The 15,578-nt window shown below is 44.7% G+C and overlaps 1 protein-coding gene across 2 annotated transcripts; it reads left to right on the forward strand.

The window, feature by feature from the left end:
• Positions 1-4,856: 4,856 nt before the first annotated feature.
• Positions 4,857-9,595, forward strand: Spry1 (sprouty RTK signaling antagonist 1). 2 transcript variants are annotated; one of them, XM_034501019.2, is made up of 2 exons: positions 4,857-5,068; positions 7,524-9,595. In XM_034501019.2, exon 2 carries the CDS (start codon positions 7,579-7,581, stop codon positions 8,518-8,520), a length of 942 nt encoding a protein of 313 aa, XP_034356910.1. In that variant the 5' UTR covers positions 4,857-5,068; positions 7,524-7,578; the 3' UTR covers positions 8,521-9,595. The 2 variants fall into 2 exon arrangements, with proteins under 2 accessions (XP_034356910.1, XP_076788434.1); XM_076932319.1 differs by lacking the exon at positions 4,857-5,068 and adding an exon at positions 5,670-5,771.
• Positions 9,596-15,578: the final 5,983 nt, after the last annotated feature.

Below are 15,578 nucleotides of genomic sequence, written 5' to 3' on the forward strand. Positions count from 1 at the left end.
AATATATATTTATTTTCAGCTTTTAAAGTTATTCAATTTCTTTTTAAAATATTTATTTGCTTTTTAAACTCTTAATTATATAAGAGTTTAAAATTTTTATAGTAAGGATTTACAATTTTCTAGTTTTATTTTAAATCATCTGTTTATATGTTTCTCTATGTGGGATTGTGAGGGAGGCCAAGACTTCAGCTCTCCTCAAGCTGGAGTTACAGGTGTTGTGAATCCTCTAACACAGGTTCTGGGAATCAAACCTGGGTCATCTGGAAGAAAAACAACTGCAAGTAATCTGGGTTGTCACCTTAATCCCTGTGGGTATTTTTAAAATATTTACAATGTTCTTCATCTTAATTGGAAGTAAAAGTTAATCACTAAAAGCCTCCAGATAAATGTTAAAGTTACATGTCTCAACCTGAACTTAGAGGAGAACCGTTGCAAAATCTCAGTCGAGACACACATGAACACATGTGTGCACACACATACACACACGTTTATGTGTGAATATGGCAATCAGTCAAACCTAACAGTTTGACTTAGAACAAAAATGAAACTCAGCTGACCTGAAAGTAGTTATTGGATAGTAATGGTTCATGCCTTTAATGCCAGCACCCGGGAGGCTGAGGCAGGCAGACCTCTGTGAATTTGAGACCAGCTTGGACTACATAGTGAATTCCAGGACAGCCAGGGCTACACAGAGAAACCCATCTTGAAAAACAAACAAACAAAAGTTATAAGGCAAATTAAGTTTATTATTTAGGGCTAGAACTCCAGAAGAGAGGGTTTTCCACATCTCTTCTTTATACAGTATTTTGGATACAACACCAGCCAATTATTTGTATAGATTTTCCCAGCTCCCAAAGCACTTGTATCTGCTTGACTCCCTCCGGAGCATCAGGGTGTCAGAAGGCTACAGTGTTGCTATTAGCGCAAAGAAGACTTCTTTCCTTCATCAGGCTTGCTTCAAGGTAAGGTGTTCCTATCTGTAATACTGAACAGAGGGTTTATGGGAAATAGGGCACATTAGAGATATGATACCATAACACAGAAGGAGGATACTGTAGAAATTCAGCCCTTAGATGCTTGTGTGTGATCAGTTATTATAGAGCATCTAAAATGTTGTTGTTAATGGGATTATTTTAAAGGCCTTGACAATTACGCAGTAAGGAAACTAAGTATACATTATTAAAGTTCTTGTGACTTTTTTATGCTTTCTCTTTCAGTGTTAAACATTCTTAAAAGACATGTCTACAGTTGCCTACTATATGCTACCTTTTCATAAGTAAAGAACAAACTGCAATTTCTGACAGTTATTTCATTAGGAAACAGACATTAAAGTAGATAGGCCCTAGGAGGTGTCCAAGTCTTATTTCATTTTAATAAAAACATAATTTGGTTTTCTTACAGTTCTATTTTGAAGGCCAAATAGTTTCAGGTTTAAACCAGATGAGGTTCTTATTCACATCTGTAATGATGAAAATGGTAGGAAGTGTTCAGATTAGCAATTGTCGTTGGCCAGGACTTACTTTAAGGGACCTTTTGCTCCTCTTTTCAAAAGTCAGATGAGTAGAAGCGATGTTCCATTTATTTCTTCATGAAAATGATGAGCAAGCCAGGGTGACAGGGGAGCAGGATTTAGTGTGCTGGTAGATAGGCAAGAAATGCCCATTTGGTACTGAGGCCGAGGTGCTTCCTTGTATGAGCTTAAGGTTCTGAACAGTGACAGTCCAGCGGCAGTTTGTGTGAACACTTATCACCTGGAGTCAGCTGCATATAAAGAGAGAGTCTCTAACTCAACCAAATCACTAGAGACCAAGCACTGAGTGGGGCTGAGTGAAACATTCAGAGTCCTTTACCCAGGGCAGGACTTCATGGCTCCCACTCGCAGAATGTAAAAACACGAAGAATATTAGAGGACAAGAACCATGCTTCTGAAAATTGAGAGAAATGTTTATAGAAATCTTACAGAATAGGTTAGTCTATTTAAGTCTTCTACAAAGACCGTTCATAAAAGGAAACTGAAAATAACATGGCCCATCCTTGCAGCTTGACTGAGGATGTTCAAGAATACAGGGATTATTGCCCTAAAAGGAAAGAAGTTAATTTCCATTACTGGCTCCTTATGGATGGATTCAAATCCACTAAAGCATCAGATTCTGTGATATTTTAGTCTCTATTTTGTTTCTCAACAGCATGCAAGGCTATAAATGATAATATAGTTAATTTCACAATTACTAATGTAACTTATCATGACATCACAGAAATAGTAGGCGATTTAGAAAGTATTGATTGTCAGCCTGGAAGCAGACAAAAGTATTGTTTGTCAGCCTGGAAGTGGACACACAAAGGCTCTGATGTTTTTATTTGGGCAAATAAATACAGCAACAAGTCTTTGAGTACTTTAATTTCTTTTAAGTCACACACTCACTTCTGAAGCATTTGCCAGGCAAGTTTTTCACTTCATTTTCTTTCAACAAAAGAGATAGATAATTTTGTTTTCTCATGAAACTGAAGAATGTGTTGGGCTTCCCTTCCTACCCGACTCTATTTAGACAAATCTTATACTGGGAACTAGAAATTACTGACATTTTCCTACTGATTCTTGTATCTCTTTCAAAAACAGTTCCTACTGCAGTTGTTTATTCCTAGATTAGACTAACTGCAATTGAGTTTACTGAATAATACACAAGATCTGTTTTAAACTAAAAATTTATAGTTTCTCTCAAGTCTCATGACTGCAGGCAATTAAAAAGGTGAAGCTGACTTCATTAAATGTCTTCCAGATTTAAGGTTAGTAGATCCTAACCTTGTGATGTGTCATCTCAAGAAACACACAATGGAAGCATTTAATCAGAATCAATTTTGTGCACTATATTTGATTTTGAAATAGAACATGACCCTTGAAGGTAGTATTTCTGACAAAAATTTATGGATTATTATTAAAATTTTTAAAACTTAAAAAATTTGTTTTAGCACATCTCTAGCTGAAATATTTTGAAATGTAAATAGGAATCTTTGAAATTATATTTAATAAATGTTATGTAGTGTTGGGTCCCATTTTGGCCCTGGTTTGGGCCTTGAGGACAAACCCAAGCTGTCTTAGTCACTTCCATACTGGGATGTCTCAACAGGGTCTGTTTGGCCCTGTCTCTGCTCAGCTGCTGCTGCTGTAGAGCTTTGCAATTGGCCCTTGTCAGTCACCCCATACCCTCCATCACCCTTCCCTGGCCCCTACGTCATCTCACCCCACCAAAACTCCTCCTACCTATGCTCTAAATTTATATAAACAAGAGGTTGTTACATTAAAGTTGAGTTCCTGCTTTGACAAGACTCCTGGCCAGGTGTGTTTCTTTTGGACTGTTGTCATTCAACTTCCGGCTCAGCCCTGAGCCCGGGGAACTCTCCCCCCTCACCTGGACCTGCCAGCTTTAAGGAGCCCACAATGTAGTTAAAACTATCCATTGCTGCCTCTCCTCATCCTATTACATTATTATTAAATTGGCTCCCAAATTTGTGCAGATAGCTGAGAAGAGCCAGATAAAATACTCTGATGTGATACAATATTTCTGACTCGACACTTCCAATCCATTCACACACAAAAAAAAAAAACCCCAAAAACCCAAAACACACACACACACACAAAAACAGATCCACTCCAGAAACCTCATTATGCTGCTACATCTGTGAAAAATAGACAAGATCCAAAAGCCCCACTAACTTCACACTTGAAAATATGACTTTAACACATCCCCTTACATGAAGGGTGAACAGCTAGCTTCTTGACTTTGACTTTTAATACGTTCTATTACGTTCTAGTGTACTTTCTTACTGCTGCTGTTCTTCGTAGGGAGTGTCCTGGCTTCCTTGCATATAATTCCACACATAACCATGAATTCTAAAAACATTCAAAAGCTTGGAAATGCAGTATGTCCACAACAACAAAAACTGTTTATAAAAATCCACTGCAATCGTTAAGACTTTAAAAAATTACTTTGAACCCAAAATATCCAAACTCACATTCACAGGTGGTTTAGATCATGGAGTTCTGTTGTTTATCAAATACTATTCCTGATAAAAGTTCCCTGGGAAAATATTTTTTGGAGTCTTGGGTTATTTTTTAAACTCTATAGAAATTTTAATTCCACATACAGCCCTTTTCACTCATCCCGAGTTATGTCGTTCCTATAATAAATGGCCAAAGTCCATAGTTTGTAAAGAAGCAAAAAGCATTCCCTGCTTACTAAAGTCCCCCACCCCGTGACAGACAAGTGATTAAAGTTAAAACTTCCTGATGGGTTATGCTTATCTTACTTGATTAAAAAATGCATTGGTGTTTTTGACAAAATTATACAACTATTACAAAACAGGAAGGACTTGGGTTTTTTTTTTTTTCCTCATGTAATTTAAGGGATCATATCCCAAACCAAATGGAGCAATCACTAAAGCCCCACGGCAGGAAGTCCCACCCTTCAATGTGTAATTATATTACATTTTCAATAGTGACTGTTTTTCTGGAACTTTTATATATTACCCGATCTGAACTATGCATTTTCCCTCTATCTGGGGGCACAGTGGCATGGTGTACACCCGCCCTGGTTGTTGTTTGTTTGTTTTTGTTTTTTAAATGTTGTTCACAACTCTTTTTTAACTCAACTCTAAGGGTGACTCCACCAGTCCCCTTAAATCGGAAGTTGACAGCTCAAGACTGACAGGGGCCCTGGAACGCCTGCTCCTCCCCAGTTGCGCTCCCAGGACTTCCAAGGTTTTAGAGCGTCCTTGAGTCCACATCCACGATCGCTAAAATCCTGCTCCGGGTTTTCGCGCAGCCCGCGTGATTGACACATGATATCACCGGGGGCGGGTCCCGGCGTGGAGGTGGAGGTGGCGGCGACGCTGAAATGCTGCGGAGCCCGCGCGCGAGTGCTCAGCACGCAGGGGTTTGCGGCGGCCCCGCAGCCAGACCTCTGCGGGCTAAGGAGCGGCAGCGGGCGGCGTGCATGTGCCGGGAGGGCCGGCCCCAGGCTCTGCAGTAGGTAAGAGCCGTCCCCTACCACCGAGGACCTGGCGAGATCAGGTGAGAATGGTGCTTTTATTTTATTTTATTTTCAAGGAACTGGACGTTTTCTGAGCTGACTCTAGTTCTGTGCCCGGCGCTCGGCGGTCGACCCTGCAGCGAGTTCCGTAGCCGGGTAGCGAGTTACGCGTGTGCGAACGCGGGCTGGCACCGCCGCGCACCCGCGTGTCTGTGCGCATTGTTGGCGACCGACCCGCCGGGCGCTCGTGCCAGACCTGACTTTCCCGTCCCTGCGTGCGGGCTTGCCTCGCGCAGACGCGTCGCTCAGACGCGCTTTTGACTGCGGGGCATTCCGTAGGGGCACAACGTGCACGGCCGCGCGTGTCCGGGGCTCGTGGCTGTCCATCACGGCGAGCAGGGCAGCGTCCCGGGCTGGCGAGGGACTCACGTGTTTCTGTCTCTGCTCGTCTGCAGCCGGCGTGGCGACTGCGGGGACACGGACCTGCGGGGATCCGAGAGCCCGGGACGACGCCGGGCCGCGCGCCTGACGACCGGGACGGGACGGTGCTGTGGAGCGGGCGCCGCGCGTACCCGGCGGATGTCCCCGAGCCGCCCTCGGCCGCCGCCAACCGCGGAGAAGCGCCCCTGCCCGGGGGCCGCCGAGGCCGCAGCGCGGGCCATGCGCGCCCGGCCGCCCCGCCGCGCTTGATGCGGCGCGCGCTCCGCCCGCTCGGCGCCCCCGGCCGGCGCCGCGGAGGCCGAGGTGAGTGCGGGCGGCAGGTGCGGGCCGGGGCGGGCCGGGCGGTCCTGGCGGTCCTCGCGCAGCCCGTGCCAAGCGCGCGGCACCCGATGGCGCTGGGGATCCAGCGCCCGCCTGTGCTCGGAGCGCAGTGCCGCGGGACGCGGGGAGAGGGCGCTGCCTCCTCCCGCCCGCGAGCTGTTTTCATTCATAACTTTCCCCCGCTGGACCTGCCGCGGCTCGGTGCCCTGAGGTCTCGGCGTGGGGCCCAAGCGCCCGGCGGTGCTACCCACTGTGCTGCCCGCGAGCGCGCTCCGGCTTCGCTCTGGGCGGTTGCGGGGCGCCTAGGTGCTCCGCCAGAACGAACTTGCTTGGGAATGCTCTGTAAAATGCGAATTAAAGCCGTTCCTAGGGGTTTCATAACGCAAACAAGCCTTTCTCACGTCTTCCTTTCTTGTGGATGAGGCTTGGCACATTTAAAGTCTTCGTTATGGAGTTTCAAATGGTTAAAAAATAGATACGGCACAGGAGTAACAATGGGCAGTTTTCCAGCATCGTTTACGGCTTCAGCAGTATAACATGCTGTTATGGACGTCCTTCTCATGTGCGGAGAAGGTAGTTATAAGCTAGAGGGGCCTCCAAAAAGCTAACACATGTAGTCTGGGTACATTAGTTAGTAGTATCCATAGTAAACTGACGTATTCCTTAAAACTTTTTGGTTTGTTTTGGTTTTCTTTGGATGCTAGAAAAGAAGGGGTGCCTTCTTGAATTAAGGTGCATCTGTGAGTTCTGGAGGCATTTGTGTGAAAGAATATCTTAGGTACCTATTGCCCCGAAACAGAAACGAAAGAGTTTGGTCTGTTTTAGGAAGAATACGTCATAAAATGGAAGTTAGTAACTTTTGACATGGAAACGTGTTTGTTATATCAGTGTGTTTATTTTACTACAAAAAGCAGGTCTATTCAGGGCTTGTGTAAATCAAGGTCTGTCATGCAGATAAATGAAAGGAAATAAATATCATATAAAAAGACCAGGGTTCCTCTCCCTGCTTTAAAGGGCTGACACTTGTGCATAAGTTATCCTCATTTGGGTGAGCTTTGTTTAATCTTTAAGGAAAGCTAAATCCACACCTTACTGGCTGTGTATGTGGGCCAGAGCATTCTTTATTCTTTGTGGCTTCCTTTGCCATCTCACAGATCTGTGTGTGATGAGCTAGCTTCAGACCCTGACTTCTGCTGAAAATGGCCTTTTGAGATTCTGAGTGAGCTTGGAATAGCCAAGGTTTTGGAAATTGCCTTGATTAATTTTCTCATTAATCTAAAGTTCGTAACAGCATATAAATGGCCAAGAGGCCACAGCACTAAAGCCATTCTTAATCTTTAAAAATTAGCTGACATTTTCCTTCCGTGAACTGCCAGTGAACTGATAGTGAACTCGGAGGACAGTTCCAGGGCGCACACTGAATGCTCCCTTCGAAGGCATATTTCATTTTAATTATTTGTTAGGTTCGCAAACAGGAAGACATGACTTCCTCTGCTTTTTAGAAGCTGGAGAGCAACTTCTAATTTTTAAGGCATGAGGTCTTTGCTTTCTTCCTGTGATACGGTCCTCTACAATCTTTTTTGGAGTTGGGACTCTGGCCAGGATTCTGCATCATTGAAATCAACCGACTAAGGAGATGATTACCAGGTGGCTTGGGAAATTTGTTACTTGACAGAAGCCCTTCTCCCCAAAATCTGATTTCTGTGGCTTATTTTCTCTCTCACTCTTCTTTAGGATTTCAGATGCATGGCAGATTTCCGCTGACTGTTGGAATTGGAGATCACTCCACATGGATTCCCCAAGTCAGCATGGTAGCCACACTTCACTGGTGGTGATTCAGCCGCCGGCTGTGGAAGGCCGGCAGAGGTTAGACTATGACAGGGACACTCAGCCTGCTACGATTCTGTCCCTAGACCAGATCAAAGCCATCAGAGGCAGCAATGAATACACAGAGGGACCTTCAGTATCGAGAAGACCGGCTCCTCGCACTGCACCAAGACCCGAAAAGCAGGAAAGGACTCATGAAATCATACCAGCCAATGTGAATAGCAGCTACGAGCACCGACCTGCCAGCCACTCGGGCAGTGCCAGGGGCTCTGTGCTGAGCAGGTCCACCAGCACCGGAAGCGCAGCCAGCTCAGGGAGCAGCAGCAGTGTGTCTTCTGAGCAGGGCCTGTTAGGAAGATCTCCGCCCACCAGGCCCATCCCAGGTCATAGGTCAGATCGGGTCATCCGGACCCAGCCCAAGCAGCTGCTTGTGGAGGACTTGAAGGCCTCCTTGAAAGAGGACCCCACCCAGCACAAGTTCATCTGCGAACAGTGTGGCAAGTGCAAATGTGGAGAGTGTACAGCTCCCCGGGCTCTGCCCTCCTGCCTGGCCTGCGATCGGCAGTGCCTCTGCTCCGCGGAGAGCATGGTGGAGTACGGGACCTGCATGTGCCTGGTCAAGGGCATTTTCTACCACTGCTCCAATGATGATGACGGAGGCTCTTACTCGGATAACCCCTGCTCCTGTTCACAGTCCCACTGCTGCTCCAGATACCTGTGCATGGGAGCCCTGTCTTTGTGTCTACCCTGCTTGCTCTGCTACCCTCCTGCCAAGGGCTGCCTGAAGCTGTGCAGGGGCTGTTACGACTGGACCCACCGGCCTGGCTGCAGGTGTAGAAACTCCAACACTGTCTATTGTAAGCTGGAGAGCTGCCCCTCGAGGGCTCGGGGCAAGCCATCATGACTTCTGGAGGTGGGTTGGACCTCCGCGGAATGTCTAGCTTCTAAACTTTGGCTGTTGAGAAACGTGGTATTAGAGGCAGATTTTCTTCTCGAGTCTCTCCTGTCTTGGATGATCCTCAGTAGGAGTGGACTGTGAAACTGCACCCAGCTTGTTCTCCTTCCACCTCGAGGGTTCTGTGAGCTGGAAGTGCCTGTGTGCTGCAGCAGCTTTCCAGCTGCGTCCACGAAGATGTACGCATGCCCAGACTTGGCTGAGAGTTGTTTGGGGTCTGGTACTGTGGGATCATGGACTTAGTTTGGTTTATAAAAAAGTAACCATGTAAGTGCTTAAATAAGCTATGTATTAATCTGCCTCTGATGAGAGCTATCTTAGCGTCCTATTCCCAGCCGGATGGGAGAAGCTACTCCTTAGAACACGGTTTTCTCTGCATCTACTCACTGCCTTGTCCTTACAGCCTTCCAAAATCTTCCCACAATGCACTGCACAGATGCCAAATGGGTCATCCATGCACACCCCTTTGGGATAGCTCTGTGCGGTGTTGGTCTTCACATCAGAGATGATGTTGGCTAACCCTCCTTTTCCCTTCTCCAGCACCCAGTATCTGTGAAGGACTTCCCTTCACACCCCTACTTCACTGAGGGTACTTGGTAACTGTAGTTGAAATTCCTGTCTGATCTACCCCCCCCCTCTTCCCAATCCCAGCTCCCTGAGTGCCTTTGGTTCCTGGCTGCCTTTCGACTCTTAACAGCTGAGTGTTTCCAACCCTTCCTGTGTTTTCATTGCCTTAACCACAAATTGTGGTGCTTTTTGTATATTTTATGTATAAATCACAAAGTTGAATCCTGGCTATTTTTAAGACAAAGGTCTGTTAAACTTTTTTTTTTATTGTAAAGAATATTTATTATGCGAATCTCTATTATTTTATGATATTTATTGCAAAAGACTGTTGAAATGTACTCATGTCTGAATATAACATATCACTACTTCAAGAAAAACAAGGTGACTCGAAGAAAAGTACATAAAGTACATATATGTTAACTACAATGCAGAAAATATATTAATTAATGAAACCGTCTCTTGATTGCATTTTTTTTTTTTTAAACCTGTACTGTTGTGGAATTGTTACATGATTTCAGACTTTAAGTTATGGAGTCCAGGCATAGGTGCCTTCCGGTTTTAAACGATACTTTTGAAAAGCATTGTAGTCAAAGTTTTATGGTCTACATTGTTTCATCAGACACCCTAGAGGGTTACTTTGTACTAAATGAAGGTTTTTTTTTTTTTTTAATAAGATAGATGTCCCCACTTTATTTTTTAAGTAGGAGTTTTGTTTTTATTGTAGTTCCTTGAAATGCTAAATGTTCTTTAAGAGCGTTTATCTTAACTCTGGTTGTTCAGAGGTTAGTGTTCAACAGTATGACTTAAACGATTTAGTAATGTAAACATACTTTAACAAACATTTTCATAATTAGGATGTGCCAGAGACAGAGCTCCTGCCAGAGAGCTGTTCCAGTAAGCTTCCTGTGGCAGCCTGGCCTCTTCAGAGAGCTGCACAGGGAAAACTCATGATACTTTGATGCCTTGCGGTTGCAGTTGTTCAGTAAAGCAACTGAGGACCTGGAATCATGAGGAGTGGGAGCTGTTTGCATCCTACGCTTGTTCGAAGACCTCATTCTCACCAGGTCACTGTCCTTAGAGAGGAGGATGGTGGTAATTCAAACCCAGGGCACTGGAAGCTGCCCAGCTTCCTGTCATGTGGTTTCGTGTGTCTTCTTCAAAAGTAAGCTGTCCTCTTGCATCAGCTAAGGTGTAATGGGGAGAAACGTGTGGTGGTTTTCTCTTAGGCTGATAAAGCTGCCAGTTGGCATCATGATATTTCATAGTTTAAATATTTTCTCAGCCCGGCCCCTAGGGGAAATTTTAAATGAATATTCCTGTTCAAAGATTACTTTGAAATCTGTAGCATTTCAAAATATGAAAGTGGATATTTATTTCACTGGTGTCTTAGTATTTAGTACTTTCCTGAGAGCTGGCACATGACTGAAGAATCTTAGCAGCAAGCTGCTCAAAGCTCTGGCTTTTTCAGTTGCTCTTCGATACCATATAGTTAAGAGCTGGTGTGACTCCGTCTCGAGCTGTAGTAAGCAGACTAAGAAGCATTGGGTTAGTCTAAAAGCAGTCTTAGGAGGAAGTGTGCTGTTGTGTTTTAGCACCAACTGTGCTGGCAGAGCTTGTTGCTTGTCTGGTGTCAAGATGGCACCCATTTATTTTCTGGTGGAGTCAGTCTGCTCAGGTGGCATAGATTAGCAGCTGGGCCCTCTAACAGGCCTGTCAGATGGCAAAGTGTAGATCTGACACCTCGTTCAGACAGTCTTGTATGTGTTGCTCTCTCTTGGTAAGTTCTGGAGGCCTAAGCTTCTGAACCTAACTAGCCCTGACCACTGCCATGCACTTAATACTGCCGACAGGAAAGGGCGTACATAAGCTTTTCATTCTCAAACTTGGCCATTCTATTTCAGCTGGAACCCATGACTGGGTACTTTTTTAAAAGCAAACGAACAAGTGTGTAGCTCAGGCTAGCCCTGAGCTTCCAATCCTCCTGCCTCAGCCCCAGAATGCTAGGGTCATAGATGTGCTAATAACTCATGTGCTGACTCAGTATTGAGATATGGTTCATTTTAATGGTGTATTTTAATGCCACTTTTTTAATTTTTAAAGACTGCTTATTTAGATAAACTAATTGTGAGTAGTAGAAGCCATGTGGGATTTCCTGTACCAAAGCTTGTAAGGCAACCCATCAGGAAGGAGTAATAGCCAAAGTAGACCAGTTCGGTTCTATGAGGGCCCAAGGTGAATCTTTAAATATAGTCCACATCATGGAACATGCTATTTGCTTCTTAAAAACAGTGGCCTTTAATGGAAAAGGGAATGAATTAATTCATCACCTAATTTTGTTTATTTTGTTTTTAAACCTGATTTGGAGGTGAACGCAAATTCTCAGTTGAGAACCTCTGCTTTCTGAGCAGAGAGGAAAACATCAAGAAACATTAAAGCAAAAGGCTTTATTTTGGAATTAGGTTTTCCTAAGTATTTCTTTAGGAAAAAATAAAGTAGTGAAGTCTGTGGCTGGTTTTATATAAAACTATAGAAAAACAAACTCTTTGGAATATACCACCAATTGCTGAATCGGTCAGAAGCGTCCAGGTGAGTCTTCCTTCAGCTTCCCCAGCCCTGCTGTGCGTTTTTTGTTTTGTTTTGTTTTTAGATGCATGAGGATTTTTAAGGCATCTTAAAACCTTAAATTCTTTTGGCTAAATGATGGCTGACTTGTTGCTCACCGTCACTAACTGCTTGCTTATACAGCACAATTGAAACGCTCCTATCTATCTGTTCCTGGCAGTTACTGTCGGAGGCTCTGATTGCCAAGCCTCTTGCTGTGCTTATGAACAGCAGAGTTAGAGCTACATTTTAAGTCTTCAAAAGATACTTTTATCTTACTCTGTGTGTTGCCAGGGTTAGGGGACCGACCACACCACAGTGCACAAGTGGAGAAACACCAAGACAACTGTGGAGTTGCTCTCTTTCCACCATGTAAGTTCAGATTGAACTCCGCCATGAGGCTTGGAGGCAAGGGCTGGAGCCTGGAGCTTCTTACAGTATTTTAATGATTCTCTATCAGGTATGAAAACAGGTTGCTGGTTAAACATTTTGAAATGCATAGGTGTAAGTCATATGTCAGACCTGTTACCTCAGAAGTACCTTAAGGGAGAGACCTGATCTGTTCTCCAAAGGCTTCTTGGGTGAGTTTGTCAGGAACTGAGTTGTGTGACTTGTATAGCTTGTTCTCTTCGTTTGGAGACAAGCAGAACTCTGGCTGGGGACTGGTCCGGACTGTTTCATGTGGTACAGAATGTTTCCTTCATTTTGCAGCCAGCTCTGCCTTCTGGCTGCATGCTGCCATTACTGTCTCGTTCTTTCTATCAGTCTTTGCTTCATAACTAATATACTTGACTGTGAGTTAAGAAATGGACCCATCTTCTCTGTGTTTGCTCAGGTGTCCCGAACAAGTAGCAAATGGCTTTATTGCCGTGGTTATTTTTCACATGCTGTCACTAAAATTAGCTTCAAACGGAGCCTTATGTGTGTCCTGTTCATGCCTTCTGTGATGATAATAGATCAGGCAGGTTCATATGTTGACAAGAGGCAATAGCAGCTTGGTCTGTAGGTTTGCGAACTTGAGGGGTGATGGTTCTTGTCGTTTTTCTGAGTGTGTGAGGACAACAGTGACCAAAAATCTACATTAATAGACCTTTTCTGAATCCGTAAATGGGCTGATGTTATTTTTCAAGTAATTCCATACTACATATGCTAATAATTCTAACTGCAAAAGCCAGTAGAGAGCCCCAGACTGTTTTTTTTCTTTTGTTTGTTTGGTTTTTTTGAGCTAGGGTTTCTCTGTGTAGCCCTGGCTGTCCTGGAACTCACCCTGTAGACCAGGCTAGCCTCAAACTGAGCTCCGCCTGCCTCTGCCCAGACTGTTTTGAATTGGCTATTAAATCTCCTGGAAGCACCACATATTGGTAATCTGAGAACAATTTGAAAAGAAAAAAAAGAAATCACAGAATCTTAATTCTCATGTGAAAAGAATAAGCAGTCTTCTAAGCCAGTCTGTCTTAGGAGCAACAAGTACCACCTGCAAGAAAAATTGGTTCTTTTTTCCTACAGTCATGATCTGATAGTCAAAATAAACTTTATTGAAAAACGAGTAAACATAGCCATGCTTTCTGCCTTTGTCTTCATAGTGAATATAGCTGGAAGGAAGATGAGCGGGACAATCAGGGGAGATGGGGGATTGATGGATGTTCTAGATTAATTCACAATAAAATTGAGCAAATTTCTTAAATAGTGGTAGTTTGGGAAAGACAAGCACCAGAAGCTAGACATAAGGGTGGGAGAAAATTCAACTCTAGATTTGCCAGCCAAAGATGCTAGTGTTACAGCCCCTTGGGAGGACATACCACCAGCCATACCACTGATGCGCAGAAACAACCCTTCTGCCCAGAATCTCTGAGCCGGACCTTGACTTTGGCTCAGAAGCAGCCCCAGATGATCTCAATACCCAGACTACAAATGTTTTAGAGTTAGCTTGCAGGTGTGTGTTTAGGAATTGTGAGAGAAATAGCACACTCAGTTGAGGAGAGTGAGTCAGAGAAGGAAGATCCTAAAGTAGTAAGCTGAAATGGAACCGGAAATGCAAGAAAGTAAAGAACAGGGACCCACGGGGTTGTGAGGCTACTTAGATGCTGGTATGCGCTGGAAACAACTGGGAATAATACACATGACCGGGGGCCCTGAGCAAATGGGAGATTGGTGGCTCTCACGGGGTGTGATTCACTGTGGGTGGGTAGTAGTAAATAATGGTTTATCCTATTGGCAGTGCCATGATAGGTTGGCTAAGAGAGAGTGGGGGCAGGGGGGCAGAGCTGTGATAGTCTGCGAGGTGTTCTGGTTTTGGTTTTTGTAGGTTTTGTAGGTTTTGTAGGTTTTGTTGTTGTGTTTTTGACAGAATCTCAGGTAGTCCAGTGTGACCTGGAGCTCACCGTGTAGCCATGGGTGAACTTGACCATCCCATCCTCCTGCCTCTGATTCCAGAGCGCTGAGATCACACATGTGCACTACTACTCTCTACTTATGCAGTGCTGGGGATTGAACCCAGAGCCTCCTGCATGTGAGCTAAGCACTGTCCTGACTGAGTGGAACATCCTTAATCCCAAGAGTCTTGGGAATTACCTACAGTTTTAGGTATCAGACGGCACAAAGCTAACAGGGGAAAAGATATTATAGCTACTGAGGACCTGAAGACTTTCAGATGGAAACTGGTAATACACAGCAGAAGCTGTGGCAAACTAAACAAATAAAGAGGAATAATAAATAGTATAGTAAAAAAAAAAAAAACCAATAAGAAGTAACTTGTCAAGACGGAAGAAAGAAGAAATTGCTATCGAGAGGCAGGCTACAGAAAAGGTAAGACATGGATGGCCCTGTTGATAGGGTGCTTCCGGGACTGGCCAGATACTTTGGAGAAGCAGAACCTCCGCTCACGTGGACCACGAGTGTTTGAAGTACTAAGGGTCTTAGAGCCAGGAAAGGGAGGCAGAGTGTTCCCAGGGGGCAGTGAGAAGCGGCTTAGTAAGACGTTTGCTGAAACAACAGGTCAGAAGCCTGGCTGGTTCTGGTGAGTGTGACACAGGTGTACTGGGAGGGAGGAGCAGGAAAGACAGCTGTGGACAGACAGAACAGCTCTGACTCAGGATCCTGGCAGGCGGCCGAGGAGATATATGCTTGCATGTGTGACTTGTTTATTTTGTTTCATGTGTATGAGTGAGTGGTTTGCCTGTGTGTATGTATGTTCAATATCTCTGTCCCTGTTTCCCTTGAGAGGTCTGAAGGCATCAGCTCCCCTGGAACTGGAGTTACTGATAGTTGTGATGCTAAAAACCAAACTCAGGTCCTCTACGAGAACAAGAATTCCTAACCATTGAGCCACCTCTCCAGCCTGCTCTCACTTGGTCTTAAGCTTGTGATTTTGTTAGGTGAGGTGGTGGTTTGAATGTGAAGCATCCCCCACGGTCTTGGGTGTTCGAGAAGCTTGGTCCCCAGTGGTTGGTGTTGTTTGGGGAGATTTAGATGGTGCAGTTTTGCTGGAGGAAGTACATCACTGGGGGAATCTCCCCATCCGTCTACTTTGTGCTTGCAGTTTGAAGATGTGCACTGTCAGCTTTCTGCTTATGCCTGCCCATAACTGCTTCCCACCATGATGGATTCTTACTCTTCTGGAATTGTAAGCCCAGATAAGACCCTTGATGAGTTGCCCTGGCCTGGGGTTGTGTCACAGCCACAGAGTAGTAACCAATACAAGTGCCTGAGACCTGATAAAAGGTTGCTTCTTTTCAGACTGGATCTCATGGAATCCAAGTTGTCTAGACCTCAGCATATAATTGAGGATGACCTTGAACTTCTGATCCTCTTGCTGCTATCTTCCAAACGCAGGGTCTACA

Source organism: Arvicanthis niloticus, chromosome 4 (assembly GCF_011762505.2).
Source record: "Arvicanthis niloticus isolate mArvNil1 chromosome 4, mArvNil1.pat.X, whole genome shotgun sequence".
Lineage (NCBI taxonomy): Eukaryota > Metazoa > Chordata > Mammalia > Rodentia > Muridae > Arvicanthis > Arvicanthis niloticus.

Excerpts from the sequence above, each read along its gene's own strand:
- Spry1 (XM_034501019.2), top strand. The coding sequence starts at position 7,579 with ATGGATTCCCCAAGTCAGCATGGTAGCCACACTTCACTGGTGGTGATT.